At 29.0% G+C, this 17,034-nt stretch overlaps 1 protein-coding gene across 4 annotated transcripts in view; it reads left to right on the top strand.

Moving 5' to 3' along the window:
* The window catches only part of LOC129981841 (cell adhesion molecule Dscam2-like), a 430,627-nt gene that overhangs the window by 282,647 nt on the left and 130,946 nt on the right, over window positions 1-17,034 (top strand). For all 4 annotated transcript variants that reach the window (XM_056092863.1, XM_056092864.1, XM_056092866.1 and 1 more), the window contains one exon: window positions 2,161-2,308. In XM_056092863.1, coding sequence (XP_055948838.1) covers window positions 2,161-2,308 — 148 coding nt within the window. The remainder of the gene's footprint in view (window positions 1-2,160; window positions 2,309-17,034) is intronic.

A 17,034-nucleotide genomic window follows, 5' to 3' on the forward strand; every position in this document is an offset into this window, starting at 1 on the left:
GATTTTCCTTTTTTTGAATTCAGAATAATGTAGATTTATTTTTAATTTCACCCATGTGAGCTATTAAAGCATGGTATATCTTCTGCTAAAAAGAATATGTTCAGTTTTTACGTATACAGTGTTGTTGTTTCAAAGAATCAGCATTAACATAAGATTCACCTTAACAATTAATTTCGAAAACATATTTTCAAATTCGTGATATAATCATTATTTTGATTTAATTTTTTTTTCTGCTAAGGCAATTACACCTTTCTGAAACATTTCGTTTTTCTTTTGATACAGAAAAAGAACAATCGTTTCAAAATTCTTTTTTAACCTTACTTTTACAATGGGTTGGAATTCAAGTGAAATAAAAAATTTATTTTGATCAGGGATGAAATTATATAAGTAATTGTAATTCCTAATAATTAGCTAATTAGAAATTGGCAGATGTATCAAAACAAATGACAATAGTCATGGAACATTGATTTTGATTGAGGGCTTCTCAATTTTGCACTAGATCATAACTTATCGGTACATCCACCAATAATTCAGTTTATATATATTTTTTTTATGGGAAGAGGAAGTAATAGCTATAAGACTTTCGTCTATTTTCGCCGAACAAAAAGTAAGTACAAGCAAAAATATAAAGCGAAATTTCAAAATAATTTCAAGGTTTCTTATAAATCTTTAACATACCGCTAACCAGCTGCATTAAATTTATAAAAAATGGAAAGGATGTTTGTGTTTTAATACAAAAAAAATAAAGTGTGTTTTTAATACTAAAAACTTGTGTACATTTCTGCTTCAAGAAGTATCGATTCCATGAATCTTAGACGTAAAGCAAAAGTTCTCTCAAAAAATCCCAACATCATTAAAATTTTCTCCCGAAAGGATATATTAAAAATATTTTACATTTTCACAACAACACTGTTAAAGTTCAATCTTTCTCTAACAATCGACCGAAAGTTTGTGAAAAATATAATCTCAGCAAGAGGATATACTCAGCGTCTGCTGCAACATACAAAAGGTTGAAAAAAAAATGTTATCCGATAACCGCTGAAGGTAAAACTTTTTCTTAACATCCAGCTCCATTTTGCGCAACTAGCAAATTATTTTTACACAATTCTTTTATCGATTTCCGTTAGATACCACCATATGTGTTGAATGAGATATTGCCCTGCCCTGCGCTGACAAAATACTTCAACAGCAGTGTAGAAAAAAAAAATCCTTCCGTTATCATCCTAAGAAGGAAATTGCTTTGCTGCAAAATTACTTTTAGAAATTTTCATGAACGAACCTGAAGAATTATGGAAATTCTATTACGATTTACTGATAGCATATGGACAAAATTCAGTTCGTATTAGAAATATAAAACGGAAATTGAAATACAGCTTCAAATTAAATTGCCGAATTCTTAATAAGCATTCAGGTTTGAACGCTGCTTTAAGGCTGAAATGAAAGAAATTTATTAAGGAAAGTAAATGTTTGAAATGATAAGATAAACGAATTATCACAAATGGGTAATGATTTTAAGCAGATTTCAAAATAATGTTAAGTATTAAATCATTTCCTGAAAGGAAAAGGTGGGCAAAAGTGATTTAATATATATGACATTTTGAGACAACTCACATTAGCAAAGATCATTTAAATATGATATTCTTCCTTAAAAATGAAATGCGCCCTCTTGGAGTGGCATTAAATCAAAATAGCGTAAAAAATAGAAATAATTATGTATTTAATATATTATACACTTAATTATATATTTTTTAATAATTATGATTTTATATTAATTATGTTTCTAATCCATCTATGCAAAAACCAATTCTGAAGATCAAAAGAAATAAACTCGGTAAAGTAATGTAAAAATATTTTGATAATAAATTTTAAGATTTTAAAGATGCTGATTCAGAGTCGCTGCTGTTAAAAAAAAACTAAAGCTAAAGGCACAAAATCTGTAGAAACACGATACGCATTTCTTTAAGGAGCAAAGCTGTAATAAATTTATGATTGTCTCTGCAATTTTGTGAATGAAACTTGTCAATGAAATATTTTCGAAATAGAATTTATAGATTATCCTTCAAAATAGAATACATAGATTATCCTTCAAAAGGGTCAAAAACATTTTGTGAATACACGTTTTATTCTATGAAATTATAGAATTTCTTTTCCTCCTTTCAGTTGCTGCTCATTTCAAGGACAAATTTAAAGCAATTACTCTTACCAGAGGTCAAAGTGCAACGCTCACCTGCAGAGCAATTGGTGAAAAACCTTTGGCGTTATCATGGGCCAAAGACAGGCATCCCTTTGATCCATCTTTTGAACCAAGGTAATTTTTTTTTCTTACTTCAATAATATAAGTTGCGTCAAAACGAAAAAAAATTATCCGATAAAAAAAGGTATCATCCAAATAAAAAAAATATGGAGTTTATCTAAAATTCTTGTTTGTTATTATTCAAAAGTAAATGTACTGAATTATTTCAAACCTTGATATATATATATATATATATATATATATATATATATATATATATATATATATATATATATATATATATATATATATATATATATATATATATACAAATCCAACTGCGATGGCTTAGAAATTTTAGTAAAAGAATATATATATATATATATATATATATATATATATATATATATATATATATATATATATATATATATATATAACTTGAATTTAATTTTCATAAATCATTCTGTGAATTATAGAAACTGAAATGCTTTTTAAATTGTGATATATCGATTTTATTTTTAAACCGTTTTTGAAAGGTATTTAGTAAAAACGAAAAATATTTTAAAATTCCTTAGTTTTCTTTTAACGAAATATATTTTTAAATTCCTTATTAAAATTCCTTAATATTTTCTTCCTGGTGTGTTTTTTCCAGAGAAAATCATTCGCCTCGTTTGAAGAGCGTCTCATAGTCAAAAATAAAGAAAATAAAAAAGTATACTTCATTCAATCATTATTTATATATCATTCTTCCGTAGAAATATATAATAATTAGACATTTAAATGAATATAAAAAAAAAGGTGTGTTAATGCATTACAATTAAATTCCTTCTTCTCGTAAATGTCTTAAATAAATGAAGATGATGAGCATTTTGGAAATTTGGAAATGTGCATCGAAATATTTTCGCATATAATGATAATGCATCAAAGTTTTTACATTTGGATTTTTAAAACGATTTCGTAGCTCAGATTATGAAAATTAATGTTATTGAAATGAGCAGGAAAAAATGTATGGACTTGGATATTAAAATTTGCATCTCGTAAATTTCAGCATTTACAAAAATAAGAAATATTTTCAAAAATTCTTCCATTATTATTATTCTATTAAAACTTTCTTTTTTCTAAAATTATGCATCTTTTTTCAAAAACTTGCAAGTGGAAGATAATGGTATCTGTTTCTTATTTGTGCATTTTTATTCCTAAATTTGGATTTTATTTTACCTTCTTGTGAACAATTATACGATTCAAGACATGCGTTGATATTTTTTATCATAAATATTTATTTTAAGAATTAGGCTTCAAATTGTAATGCTCTCGAATCGAAATCGAATATATATATATATATATATATATATATATATATATATATATATATATATATATATATATATATATATATATATTTCACATATTTTACTGCAATACTAAGTAATGGATATTATTTTCGCATTCTTGTCTTTGTTTTTGAAATTTCAAAAAAACCAATCCTATGGGCAAACAATAAATGTTAGCTTCTGCAGAATATATATTACGGTATGTTATAATCCAAATTTAAAAAGAGAATGATAAATTTATAATTAATTAATTGCTACTATTATTTACAAATAACACAGTTTTAATACTGAATGTTGGATATTTTTCGTGTGTATTGGAAATTATGCATCCAGTGATTGATGTATGTTGGAGTTCAGTCTATTTTCTGGAGCTCTGATTTCAAAGGAGTAGTACATAATATGATTTTACATCGATAGATTTTTTCCCTGTTTTCGAGCTCGTGCAAATTTTATATAATATTATATTACTCATATTCTCTAAATAATCTGCAATAAATTTAATCTCTCTTTAGATAGTTTTACTGTTCTGTTCCAATAAATCATGCCGTGTACAACTAGTAAGGAGGGATGACAGAAAACAGGATCACAATGAAAAGAAAAGTTTCTTTCTAATTTTCAATAAATCGAAACAAAGTGGGGAAGGGAACCTCCGTTTCTTCGTCTAAATACATGTAGTAAATATATATTTGATTTTACCGCATTTGCTATTTAAGGTTTAAAACTAAAAGATGACAAATTATTATATAATTAATAAAAATAGTGAAGAGGCCTTAAGAATTCATTTCCATCATTGAAATATTTTTTGGTTTAGAAACAAATCATGCCCTAAAATTATTTAAAATTTAAATGTACATTTTCTTTAAAATTTGAATAAGTAAAATGATTTAATTACAAATTACATGTGAACCTAAGAAAACGATTAACAAATTAATCACCCTTGCTTATCTCCTTCTCATGAGAATATGGACCAGGGAATGCTTATCTCTTTCTCATGAGAATTCAGGAATATCCCTTACGCAATTTATCCCATATTATATGAGATCAGCTGTTAAAATATCATTAATTGTGAATGTCTTTAATTTCTATTAGAAATCCTAAATCAATATTTCTTAAAAGCACTCGATTATAAATTGTTTCTATATTATACGAATGTCGTAATTTTGGCAGCATATGAGCATGTTCAAGCGATGCATATATATATATATATATATATATATATATAGAGAGAGAGAGAGAGAGAGAGTTATATTTACTAAATATTTGCTACTAAATATATTTTGCTGTTAAAATGAGGATACATTGAATCGCAAAATAAGGATAGTATCCAGGGCATGGCCTAATTTTTCATTCCTTCACGGTATCTCATTTGAAAAAGCGCCATAAACTGTTGACATTTTATTTCTACCGCCCAGTCAAAAGATTATATCAAAAGATTTCTTAGCCCTCTCCCCTCATACTGCGATTGAGCACATTGGCACAATTCTTGAAATAGCAACGTGCAAAAATTGTTTAAAATATTCTACCTTATAGACTGTCAGCCTTACTATTCTCAAATTCTAAAATCTGGTATTTTGTGGATGGTGGGTGTATAAATTAACATAGAAAGAATATTATGATTTTAATTAAAATTTAAATTAAAAAGCAATTAAAATTTTTGTGTTTTTACTTATTTAATTCGGAGAATAGTATTATACTAAGCTGACTTTTATATTTCTTAAAATTAAAAGGAAATATATCTTACTGTAATACTAATTTTCTTTAATTGTAGTTATTCTCTGTGGCATTAATAAATGCATTTGACTATGTTTATGTAAATTTTGTTGCAATTTTTTTCTAGTCTAAGTATTCAATTTATATGCATGAATCGCAACGAAAAATAAATTTTGTACATGCATTTTATCAGATATATATAACCGAAATAAAATTTTGAAAATAAAATGAATGCACAGAATTCAAATATTAATATGCAATGATCTTTTGAAACAGAATCTTAAATTTTCCTCATATTGCATTCTGCTGTGAATTATATGTTGTGCAATAAAATAGAGTTCCATCGGTTTTTCAATCCAAACGACATACATATATGTATATCTCACAAAAATGCATTGAAAATGAAAAAAAAAATTAATGTGTCTGGCTATTAAACACATTGTGCATATAATTAAAATACTGATGAAAATTCTTTATTCAGAAGTACGGTAATTTAATAAGTCATCATGATTTATAAATTGTATTAAGCAGAATTTTATTGAGTATAAAAATCTTTAATGGAGTTAAAACTAAAAGCAGACAAGAAAGTGTACAAAACACCCAATGCAAATTTATTTGCATACGATTTGTACATGTCTGTGAAAATTCTTTTTATACCTTGTTGTGGAGAAACGTCTTCAATTTAAATAATATTAATAAGAATAATTCAGCAAATTTTAAGAAGCATTTTTTTTATTTCAGCGAGCTTTTAAAATTTATGAACACATCAACTTTTCATGGGAATTTAATAATAGGGATGCATAATGTAATTATTTTTGATATACTCAGTAAAATACTTTGATGTACTTAGCATCCGGTAAAAGAACTTCAAATTTGAAGAGTTATAAAAATTCTTACATTTGTGTCTATACTATCCTGATACCTTTTTTTTTAAATATTTATGTACTTAATTATAAATCAACGTTTTGTCTCCTATTTTCATCTTATTTTTTTTTAAAATGACAATAATGTATTAAAATGTTAATAAAATAAGTTGTTTTGATTATAATTTGACATTTAAATAAAGTTACATATACAATATACTTCATAAAAATTAAGTGGAAAAGTTCATTAATTAAATGAGTGATCTAAAAACTCTTCAACTTTTTTAAACTAACAAAAGTAAAACAAAACAAAACAAAAGTTTTTAACAAGTAAAACTAAGGATCAAAAATGCAAAGCTTCATTTCCAAACGCAAATATTTTTTTCAAAACAACAAAATGATAATCACTGAAATTTTATAACATATTGAGAAAAGGAATATCAAATTCAAATTTGTTTTTTAGAAAGTCAGTTAATTAAAATATAATAGGAAAATAGCGTGGGACTGTTACATGTGAATTCCCATGTCAGCAGGTAGATAATAGTATTTTTATGTGAAAGTAAATATTACAAAGTTATTAAATCTGCTTCAAGTATGAATGCAAAAAACCGTACTCAATAATGAATTATTATAAAAAAAAGTTCTTTCATAAGTCGATAAATTTATTAAGCGGGTTTTTAACACTCAAAAAATACTTCAAAAATTATAAATATGTAACCTAAATAGTGTTATTTTTGTAACAGAACTTTATTTCCATAGTTTTGCAAAATCAATCTAAGATTACTTAAAAAATTTTTCTCATTGTAAAGATTGTACTTTTCTAAGTCCATCGATAAACTTGGAAAAAAAAGTACACGAATGGTTTTCTTCCATTTTAAGAACATTTTCAATCCCTGTTTTATTCATTTTTTTAATAAGCTAATTTTTACTGAATAATTATGAAAGTATTCAATTTAAAACAAGTTAATGAAAATCAGGAAAAAAGAAGAGAAAAAATTATTATCGTGGTTGCTTCAATATCAGGAAATGGGATTTCTAGTAGTTAGAGATAGGTGATTGAGGGTAAAAATTGATTATAAATTGTTGAATGTCACCGAAGATCGAAATCATTGCAGTCTTAAGTATGAATGCAATATAAATGTAAACTATGTGATTGTATGTAGCACAAAGAATATGATATGGAAATGTTTTTATTTATATAAAGGAAAACAATCATAATTTAAAAAGTTTGTATTGATACTTATATATGATTTTGATGATAATGAAATTATTCAACACGAAATCTAAAATCAAACCCCCATGATTAAGACAAATCGTACTAGGATATAATATTTTATAACTCTAAAACAATTTATATTAAATTCATTTTTAGAAAGCACCTTAGACTTCAATTGCTGAATCCATTCACAATTGAAACAATCCATTTTTTAAAAACTACTTACATTAAAAATATTCTTTTTAAAAATAATTTAGCCGTTTAAATGAATGTTGAATCGTGAGAAATATTGATGCCCTTTCAAATTCAGAATGCAGATCAAGAATATCTCATTCTCAGTTCCCCAGGGAGGGTGTCATCAGTTTTCATTTGCAGCATTTCAAAGTTTTGTGACAGCTTATCTATCTCATTTTTGCTCTAATTGAATTTTAAGACTACGCCAGAGAAAATGATCAATGACTGTTATTAACACCAGAATGAATATTTTACGTCGAATTTAAGTTTGATTGAAGCCCAAAATACAACTGAGTTTTCTCTGGTATCTCTTTTAGTAAAAATGTGCAAAACTTTTGTAAAATGAATTCTTTTTCATTCTGATAACTATTAACAGAGCTGCTTATGCATCATTTTGCAAAAAAAATTATTCATAAGCATACGGTTATGAGGAAAAATTCTCATCGCAAAATGATGAATGAGTGTTTGCTAATTATGCTTGTAGAAGAACTGAAGCAATTAAACATTCATTAGAGTCTCTTATTCTACATTGTTCTTCAGCTGTGTTAAAGTATTCAAGTTGCATAAATAATTGCAGTTTCTTTATGTTTTTTTTTCAGCATATTAAAAAGCAGGAAATGTAAATATTCGAATTCACAGCGTATATACGCATTTTTTAAAATTACTAAATGAGAAATTACTTAAAAAAATAATGTAGAATTTATTTTAAGTCTTTAGAGTGTATATTTTCATTTCTATTATTAGTCAGTATCCTTTTAGATTTTTTTGGGTTAACATTTTATTTTTTAACATATTTCACATTTTTAGATCAGACACAGTTTTACTGTTCTTAAGGATGTAAAAAGACAAATAACTTTAATGCAATTCACTTTCAAAAAATGACAGAATATAATTTCATTGTTTGAAATTTTGCTTTGATGTATAATTTCAATAAAAATTATTTTTAACTTTATTTTATTAGTATAATAAAATGTCGCCGTTTTTAATGCAACTTAATTTATGCATTTAAATCTATAATTCATTATTAAAATACTGTGGACAGATAAAATGAAATTTTCTCTAATTAATCAAAACTTGTGTCCATATTTTTGGGGATTATGGATTTTGATTATCAATTAATTAATAAGCAAATTCTAAAAACTGCAAAAAGGAGTGTGTGTGTGTGTATGTAAAGTAGTGTTTTTTTGGAGAAAATATTTAGATACGAATCACACACTGATTACATATATATATATATATATATACGAAAGCTTTATATTACTACATTGTGTGTGTGTGTGTGTGTGTGTGTGTGTGTGTGTGTGTGTGTGTGTGTGTGTGTGTGTGTATGTAAAGTAGTGTTTTTTTGGAGAAAATATTTAGATACGAATCACACACTGATTACATATATATATATATATATATACGAAAGCTTTATATTACTACATTGTGTGTGTGTGTGTGTGTGTGTGTGTGTGTGTGTGTGTGTGTGTGTGTGTGTGTGTGTGTGTGTGTGTGTGTGAGTGAGTGAGTGAGTGAGTGAGTGAGTGAGTGAGTGAGTGAGTGAGTGAGTGAGTGAGTGAGTGAGTGAGTGAGTGAGTGAGTGAGTGAGTGAGTGAGTGAGTGAGTGAGTGAGTGAGTGAGTGAGTGAGTGAGTGAGTGAGTGAGTGAGTGAGTGAGTGAGTGAGTGAGTGAGTGAGTGAGTGAGTGAGTGAGTGAGTGAGTGAGTGAGTGAGTGAGTGAGTGAGTGAGTGAGTGAGTGAGTGAGTGAGTGAGTGAGTGAGTGAGTGAGTGAGTGAGTGAGTGAGTGAGTGAGTGAGTGAGTGAGTGAGTGAGTGAGTGAGTGAGTGAGTGAGTGAGTGAGTGAGTGAGTGAGTGAGTGAGTGAGTGAGTGAGTGAGTGAGTGAGTGAGTGAGTGAGTGAGTGAGTGAGTGAGTGAGTGAGTGAGTGAGTGAGTGAGTGAGTGAGTGAGTGAGTGAGTGAGTGAGTGAGTGAGTGAGTGAGTGAGTGAGTGAGTGAGTGAGTGAGTGAGTGAGTGAGTGAGTGAGTGAGTGAGTGAGTGAGTGAGTGAGTGAGTGAGTGAGTGAGTGAGTGAGTGAGTGAGTGAGTGAGTGAGTGAGTGAGTGAGTGAGTGAGTGAGTGAGTGAGTGAGTGAGTGAGTGAGTGAGTGAGTGAGTGAGTGAGTGAGTGAGTGAGTGAGTGAGTGAGTGAGTGAGTGAGTGAGTGAGTGAGTGAGTGAGTGAGTGAGTGAGTGAGTGAGTGAGTGAGTGAGTGAGTGAGTGAGTGAGTGAGTGAGTGAGTGAGTGAGTGAGTGAGTGAGTGAGTGAGTGAGTGAGTGAGTGAGTGAGTGAGTGAGTGAGTGAGTGAGTGAGTGAGTGAGTGAGTGAGTGAGTGAGTGAGTGAGTGAGTGAGTGAGTGAGTGAGTGAGTGAGTGAGTGAGTGAGTGAGTGAGTGAGTGAGTGAGTGAGTGAGTGAGTGAGTGAGTGAGTGAGTGAGTGAGTGAGTGAGTGAGTGAGTGAGTGAGTGAGTGAGTGAGTGAGTGAGTGAGTGAGTGAGTGAGTGAGTGAGTGAGTGAGTGAGTGAGTGAGTGAGTGAGTGAGTGAGTGAGTGAGTGAGTGAGTGAGTGAGTGAGTGAGTGAGTGAGTGAGTGAGTGAGTGAGTGAGTGAGTGAGTGAGTGAGTGAGTGAGTGAGTGAGTGAGTGAGTGAGTGAGTGAGTGAGTGAGTGAGTGAGTGAGTGAGTGAGTGAGTGAGTGAGTGAGTGAGTGAGTGAGTGAGTGAGTGAGTGAGTGAGTGAGTGAGTGAGTGAGTGAGTGAGTGAGTGAGTGAGTGAGTGAGTGAGTGAGTGAGTGAGTGAGTGAGTGAGTGAGTGAGTGAGTGAGTGAGTGAGTGAGTGAGTGAGTGAGTGAGTGAGTGAGTGAGTGAGTGAGTGAGTGAGTGAGTGAGTGAGTGAGTGAGTGAGTGAGTGAGTGAGTGAGTGAGTGAGTGAGTGAGTGAGTGAGTGAGTGAGTGAGTGAGTGAGTGAGTGAGTGAGTGAGTGAGTGAGTGAGTGAGTGAGTGAGTGAGTGAGTGAGTGAGTGAGTGAGTGAGTGAGTGAGTGAGTGAGTGAGTGAGTGAGTGAGTGAGTGAGTGAGTGAGTGAGTGAGTGAGTGAGTGAGTGAGTGAGTGAGTGAGTGAGTGAGTGAGTGAGTGAGTGAGTGAGTGAGTGAGTGAGTGAGTGAGTGAGTGAGTGAGTGAGTGAGTGAGTGAGTGAGTGAGTGAGTGAGTGAGTGAGTGAGTGAGTGAGTGAGTGAGTGAGTGAGTGAGTGAGTGAGTGAGTGAGTGAGTGAGTGAGTGAGTGAGTGAGTGAGTGAGTGAGTGAGTGAGTGAGTGAGTGAGTGAGTGAGTGAGTGAGTGAGTGAGTGAGTGAGTGAGTGAGTGAGTGAGTGAGTGAGTGAGTGAGTGAGTGAGTGAGTGAGTGAGTGAGTGAGTGAGTGAGTGAGTGAGTGAGTGAGTGAGTGAGTGAGTGAGTGAGTGAGTGAGTGAGTGAGTGAGTGAGTGAGTGAGTGAGTGAGTGAGTGAGTGAGTGAGTGAGTGAGTGAGTGAGTGAGTGAGTGAGTGAGTGAGTGAGTGAGTGAGTGAGTGAGTGAGTGAGTGAGTGAGTGAGTGAGTGAGTGAGTGAGTGAGTGAGTGAGTGAGTGAGTGAGTGAGTGAGTGAGTGAGTGAGTGAGTGAGTGAGTGAGTGAGTGAGTGAGTGAGTGAGTGAGTGAGTGAGTGAGTGAGTGAGTGAGTGAGTGAGTGAGTGAGTGAGTGAGTGAGTGAGTGAGTGAGTGAGTGAGTGAGTGAGTGAGTGAGTGAGTGAGTGAGTGAGTGAGTGAGTGAGTGTAAAATTTCCCAACTATAGCCCATCTGAAAATGATTGAAAATAAATGCAACAAAATTGAATGATTGCAGACTTGGAAAAAAAAATCAGGTGAAAAAAATTTTTGTAATTATGGAACAACTAAGCCAACATCATATATACATTATTTTATATTTATCGAAAAATTATAGTTTAATTTATTTTAACTAAATAACTTATTATTGCTATCAATGTAAAATTACAGGAGGCCGATTACAAGATTGAAATCATTATAGTTAAAAATAAATAAACTATAATTTTTTAAAACCAATGATAGTATACCATATTCATTCAAATAAACGTGGGTTTTTAACCGTAAAAAAATGTTACTTTTATACTATTCTCTAAAATTTTGTTATTTTTACTATTGAAAGATTTACAAGAAACGTTCTTGTTTGTTATTTATATTGATTACTTCTTATAAAGGAATGTATCTCTAAAGAAGATGTCATTTTAGAATGATTTTGAGAAAACTGAATAGTTTTCACTGTCTGGAAATTAATGCTTATAAATTAGATGTAGGATTCGGAATTAGCAAAAAATTTTTGTTAAAATTACTGTAAAGTTAAACGCAAATTTAGATTTAAGTGAGAAAATGTCTCACATTCTGCATATATAGATATTTGATATTTATTGATAAACATTAAATATTGAATAATAAAAAAAATATCAACCAATGTAATAAATTCTTAAGGTCATAGTGCTTTCAATTTATATACATAAAATTCACTATTTCCTCAGTACCACATACTGCAACTATTACTTAAGAAATGAATATGTAAGGGAATGAAATTAAAATAATTTTACCAATGGATTAAATTAATTTAATGATTACATGGAAAAAAATATTTTCTTCTTTGAATTATTGTACTTTATTCTAAATTAGTTTATTTTCAAAAGTTAATTTTTTTTGCTCATCAATGCGACAAGATATTCATTACTTCAAAATATTAAAGAGTAATGTAAAATATGTTATAAAAAAGTGAATGATAAAAAATTGTGAATGTTTTCCGCCCAGATTCTCAATTGTGGCGAAATTCTTATGGAGGTTTTGATAAATTCTTTATCTCTTCACTTTTGAAAATGATAAGTAATTATAATTCGGTAACTTTTCAAATCATTACATTTTTCCGATGTAATAGTACTAAAAATGCAATTAGAATAAGTTAATTAATTTCAAAAATTTAAAAATTCAATGCCTATATAGTTTCTACATCGAGTAGCACTGAATTTACTTTGAATAGAATGCAATAAAATTAATTAGTCTTAAAGTGTTCTGCAACTTTATTAAAATAATAGCTACATTAAATACAAACTTTGAAATGCAATTCAGTCCTTAACTACGAAAAGGAAGATAAAATTTATTGCAGTTATTTTGTAAATATTATGTCGCAAAATGTGTCCTTAGCAAACAAACAAAAAAAAGTAATCCCATCCGCCTACATTTTATATGGGGAAAAATTAAACTTAACATATTCGCTGTAGTTACCATTATCTAATAAATTAAAATATATCACAATCTCACATTTAAAAAAACAATTAATTTCTTATTATCAGTATGATTTCTACAGCTTAGAATAAAAGAATTGCTTTTGAACGCAAACATGTTGTTTCCAAACTTTTAATGAAATAATTTAAAGGAATTTTCAACTTTATGAATCATAATACTATTAATAGAACATTTATTTTAATTTAAATTCAATGATGCTTACAAAATACATTTGCTTAAACAAATAAGAAAAACAAATATTTTTGTTGCCTCTTATTTCTCAAAAAGCATTTGTTTTTAACCAAAAACACATCAACAAAAAGAATGTGTAAAATCATTTCATTATTAACTACAATAAAATCAGAAGTTTTGCACAATTTCAGTTGTTTTTGAAATAAAATTAGTATTGTAAATTGGTTTTATTTTAAGGTAGGCATTTTATAAAGAGTGTTTTTTAATAAATCATTTCGATTTTATTGCACAGCCCATTTTATAAGGATTTCTGCTTTAATGTTTTGCATTTAAATTTTTATTCTATTTTTCTCTAGTTATTTAGCAGGTATTGACGGTTAGATAGCATTCATATATTTACAAATTAAGTGCTGCATAGAATTTTCAGCAAAAGTTAAAGTTATAAATGTTTCAGCAAAAATATTTACCTTTAACCACAAAATATATATGTTTACTTTATTAAAAAAAAAAAAAAAAAAAAAGAGGAAATGCAATTTTAAGTTTCGCTTTTTGAAAATAATTATTTTTAACAATTAATTAAACCGTTAAATAGAATGCTTTACGAATAATAGAGTAGAAAATTTAAAGCTTTATAAGTTCCACCTGATATTTACTGGATGCTAAACTAATTTTGCTGAATAGAACCCCGTTAAAATAGATTACTCCGAAACGAAACATATTCCTAAATATGCAAACATAAATTAAGATGTAGCCATATGTACTATTAACTTCTACTCATATCGGCATGCAGAAAACAGCATGACAGTAATACATCTACAGATATACGTTGAAAACAGCCTCATTAAAACATTAAAACAGCCTCATACAAAAATATTATCTTAAAAGGCTGAGTATAGCTATTAGCAATGGAAGAAATTAATTATACAATCATTATTCTGCAATGATGATAAGGAAATCTGCATACTGTTTTCAAGAACTTTCAAATATCCCGCTGCAGGGAACTACTTCGGAAAATAAATGCAGAGATAAAACGAGTTTATTTCTAAAACTCTAGCCTGATATCTATCACACTAATTATAAAGTTTCTATTAGTACAGCTAATAGGCAATTTATTATGATTTTACGAGGTGAATAGAAAGTTTCATACATATTTAATTGAAAACTCATCATTGATTTCTCTGATTGATCCATATATAACTATCAAAAGTATCAGTAGATTTCCTTTAGGCTGAATTTATTTTTAATGCATTTCAAAAATTAATTTATCCTATTTGAATTATATTTAAAGTATCAACAGCAAATCTTATTGGAATGCATTCATTGTAAGCACGAAAACAATTTTTACGTCATCAAAAGCAACACGAGTCATTAAACTTAAAATAATTTCTTTAAACAATAACTAATTTACCACATTAAATTGAAATTATGATAAAATCGAAACAAAAATACCTTCTAAAATTAAACAATTTGTGTTTGTAACTTTTTACAATTATCTATTAGTTCAATAATTAATACATTTATGAATTAATTATTGAACTAATAGATAATTGTAATACAATATTTATACTATAATTATACATGTTATAATACTGCACAAAATTACCCATGTATTAATTTCTACCAAAACCTACTTATTTTCTGGTAATTTGCCCTATTCAAATTTTAGTTACTATATAGTGTCTAAATAATAATAAATGCAACGAAAAGCTTCTAATTGCAATAAAAACTTCAAATAAATTAAATAGGAACTAGTAAAAAATACCCGAATTATTTTCTTGCATTATTACGACTCGAATTGGTTAGAGCATGTTACTGAGTAAAATTCTGCAATTTTTTCTCTGAAATCTCGGTAATAAGTATTTTTAACCGGCCTTTCCCAATACCTCAATAAAATAGTTATCATTAAATATGAAACATTCGATAGTATGGAATTCTGTTATTCCTATTTGCAAATAAGCATGAGCGAGCACTGCAATTAGTTCAATCATTAAATAAATCCTAATTATTCGTCCAAGTGTTTTGCATTTCAAAAGTTTTGTAACAAGCTGGAGAAAAAGTAGGAGCACTTTGTAACGAACGATTTTTTTTAAAATTATTTTTCCATCCTTCTCTTATTCGAAGTAAATGGGATCAAAATATCCGCTGTATAAATTGTGGGTTTGTTTCTTCTCTTAGAGAAATCTAAAATAAGCCTCATTAAAACGAAGTCTGATTTAATTGATCATAATAAACGGTATTGCGCTATTTAATTCCAATTTTAAAATCAGTTATTTCAAAGTAAAGAAAAAAGATCACTGCAATTTTTGTTCTAAATCATTATTTTTCCGTTTATCTTTTCGATATGGAACTGATAAAAAAACACTAATAAGTTGCATGTTATATTAATCTGCAATATTTTGCAGCTATTATAATTCATGAAATAAACAAATTTTTTATTAACCTTGCATAATTGATAGAAAAATCAATAGATTTTTGACGATTAAATATATTTTTGATGAATTAATAAATTAGCCAATCACTTAATTCTTAATATATGAATGGTATGTACATTCTTATATTAAGTTATATACATTCTTATATTCTTAATAATATGAATGTCATGTACTTTCCAATATTTTTAATAATATGAATATTATGTGCATTCTTATACTCTTAATAACATGAATGTTATGTACATTCATATTCCATTCTTAATATATTAAATCAGCAAATTTCATATTCAATTTCCGAAATTTTGTAATCGATGCCACTTATACGTTATTGCTTTCAAGTATGAAAGCAATTTTTCTCTATTATTACTACTTTTTGACAGTGAGTACTGTTAAATTGTGAAATATTTAAATCTTTAATCATTAATATCTACCCCAAACAAATGAATCACATTAAAAAAAGAACATGTATCAACACATGTTCATGCACAATACATCATACATTGAATGAGAGGAGAATATATCATATATATCATGACTGAAATCATGAACATAGGATATTTTTTTTGCGAACCAAAAAAATCTTTAAAGTTTATTTTGATTATCATAGAAATATCATGTGCTTCTTGTGCCAGAGCTGAACCTTATAATTGGACAAGTAAATAGTGATGTAAGAGACAGATGATGTTTGCTGGGGAAAAAAAGTCAACCTTTATTTGACTTTCTTCAATTGGAAAAAAAAGTTGACTTGAATAAACAACTTCAAGGAAAGTTCTTTATTAGGATAGTTTAGGCTTTAAACTTGTTTATTTTTACTGCCTTCACATAAACCGCCAAGAATTGTAAACCGTCGCCAACTTAACTACTGGAAGAACATAGTTGGTAATATTGGATAATCTAAATATCATCTTATAAATCCATCATCTTGGCGTTGTGGAACAATACAAAATGCGCCAAGTAAACCCGGAAGATGCAAATTTAAATAAGTACGAAATATCACTTTCATTTCGTATATTGGGTATACATTGCCTGGAATAAATAAAAAATGAAAATTCTAACTTAATTATCACGGAATCTGATTGTTCAGATCCGATCTTCATTTGTCGTTGTGATTGTCGTTGACCAATTCCTTGATTGAGAATGAGCGAAAAAGTGGAGAATCTTATATGTTCCAGCTGTCATGAAATTTTAATGCAGTCATAACGTAGACAATTAAGTTGGTTTATTTAATAGCTTCCGTAATAATACATGACCAAAAATTTTTAATGTTTGTATAAATTTTTAGATCATTTTGATAAAACAGTCATAGCGACAATGTTATCAAATAAGATGGACGATTTCAATAAGACACTGGGGAAATAATAACCTTGCAAATGTGAAACTCAAAAGAGATTATAATTAGAATCTGAAAGGAGACTGTAAAGAAAGTTATCTTAAGAATATCAAACAAAAGAAGGAATCCGAATGGAACAAATTT

The sequence above is a fragment of the Argiope bruennichi genome, chromosome 8, assembly GCF_947563725.1.
Source record: "Argiope bruennichi chromosome 8, qqArgBrue1.1, whole genome shotgun sequence".
NCBI lineage: Eukaryota > Metazoa > Arthropoda > Arachnida > Araneae > Araneidae > Argiope > Argiope bruennichi.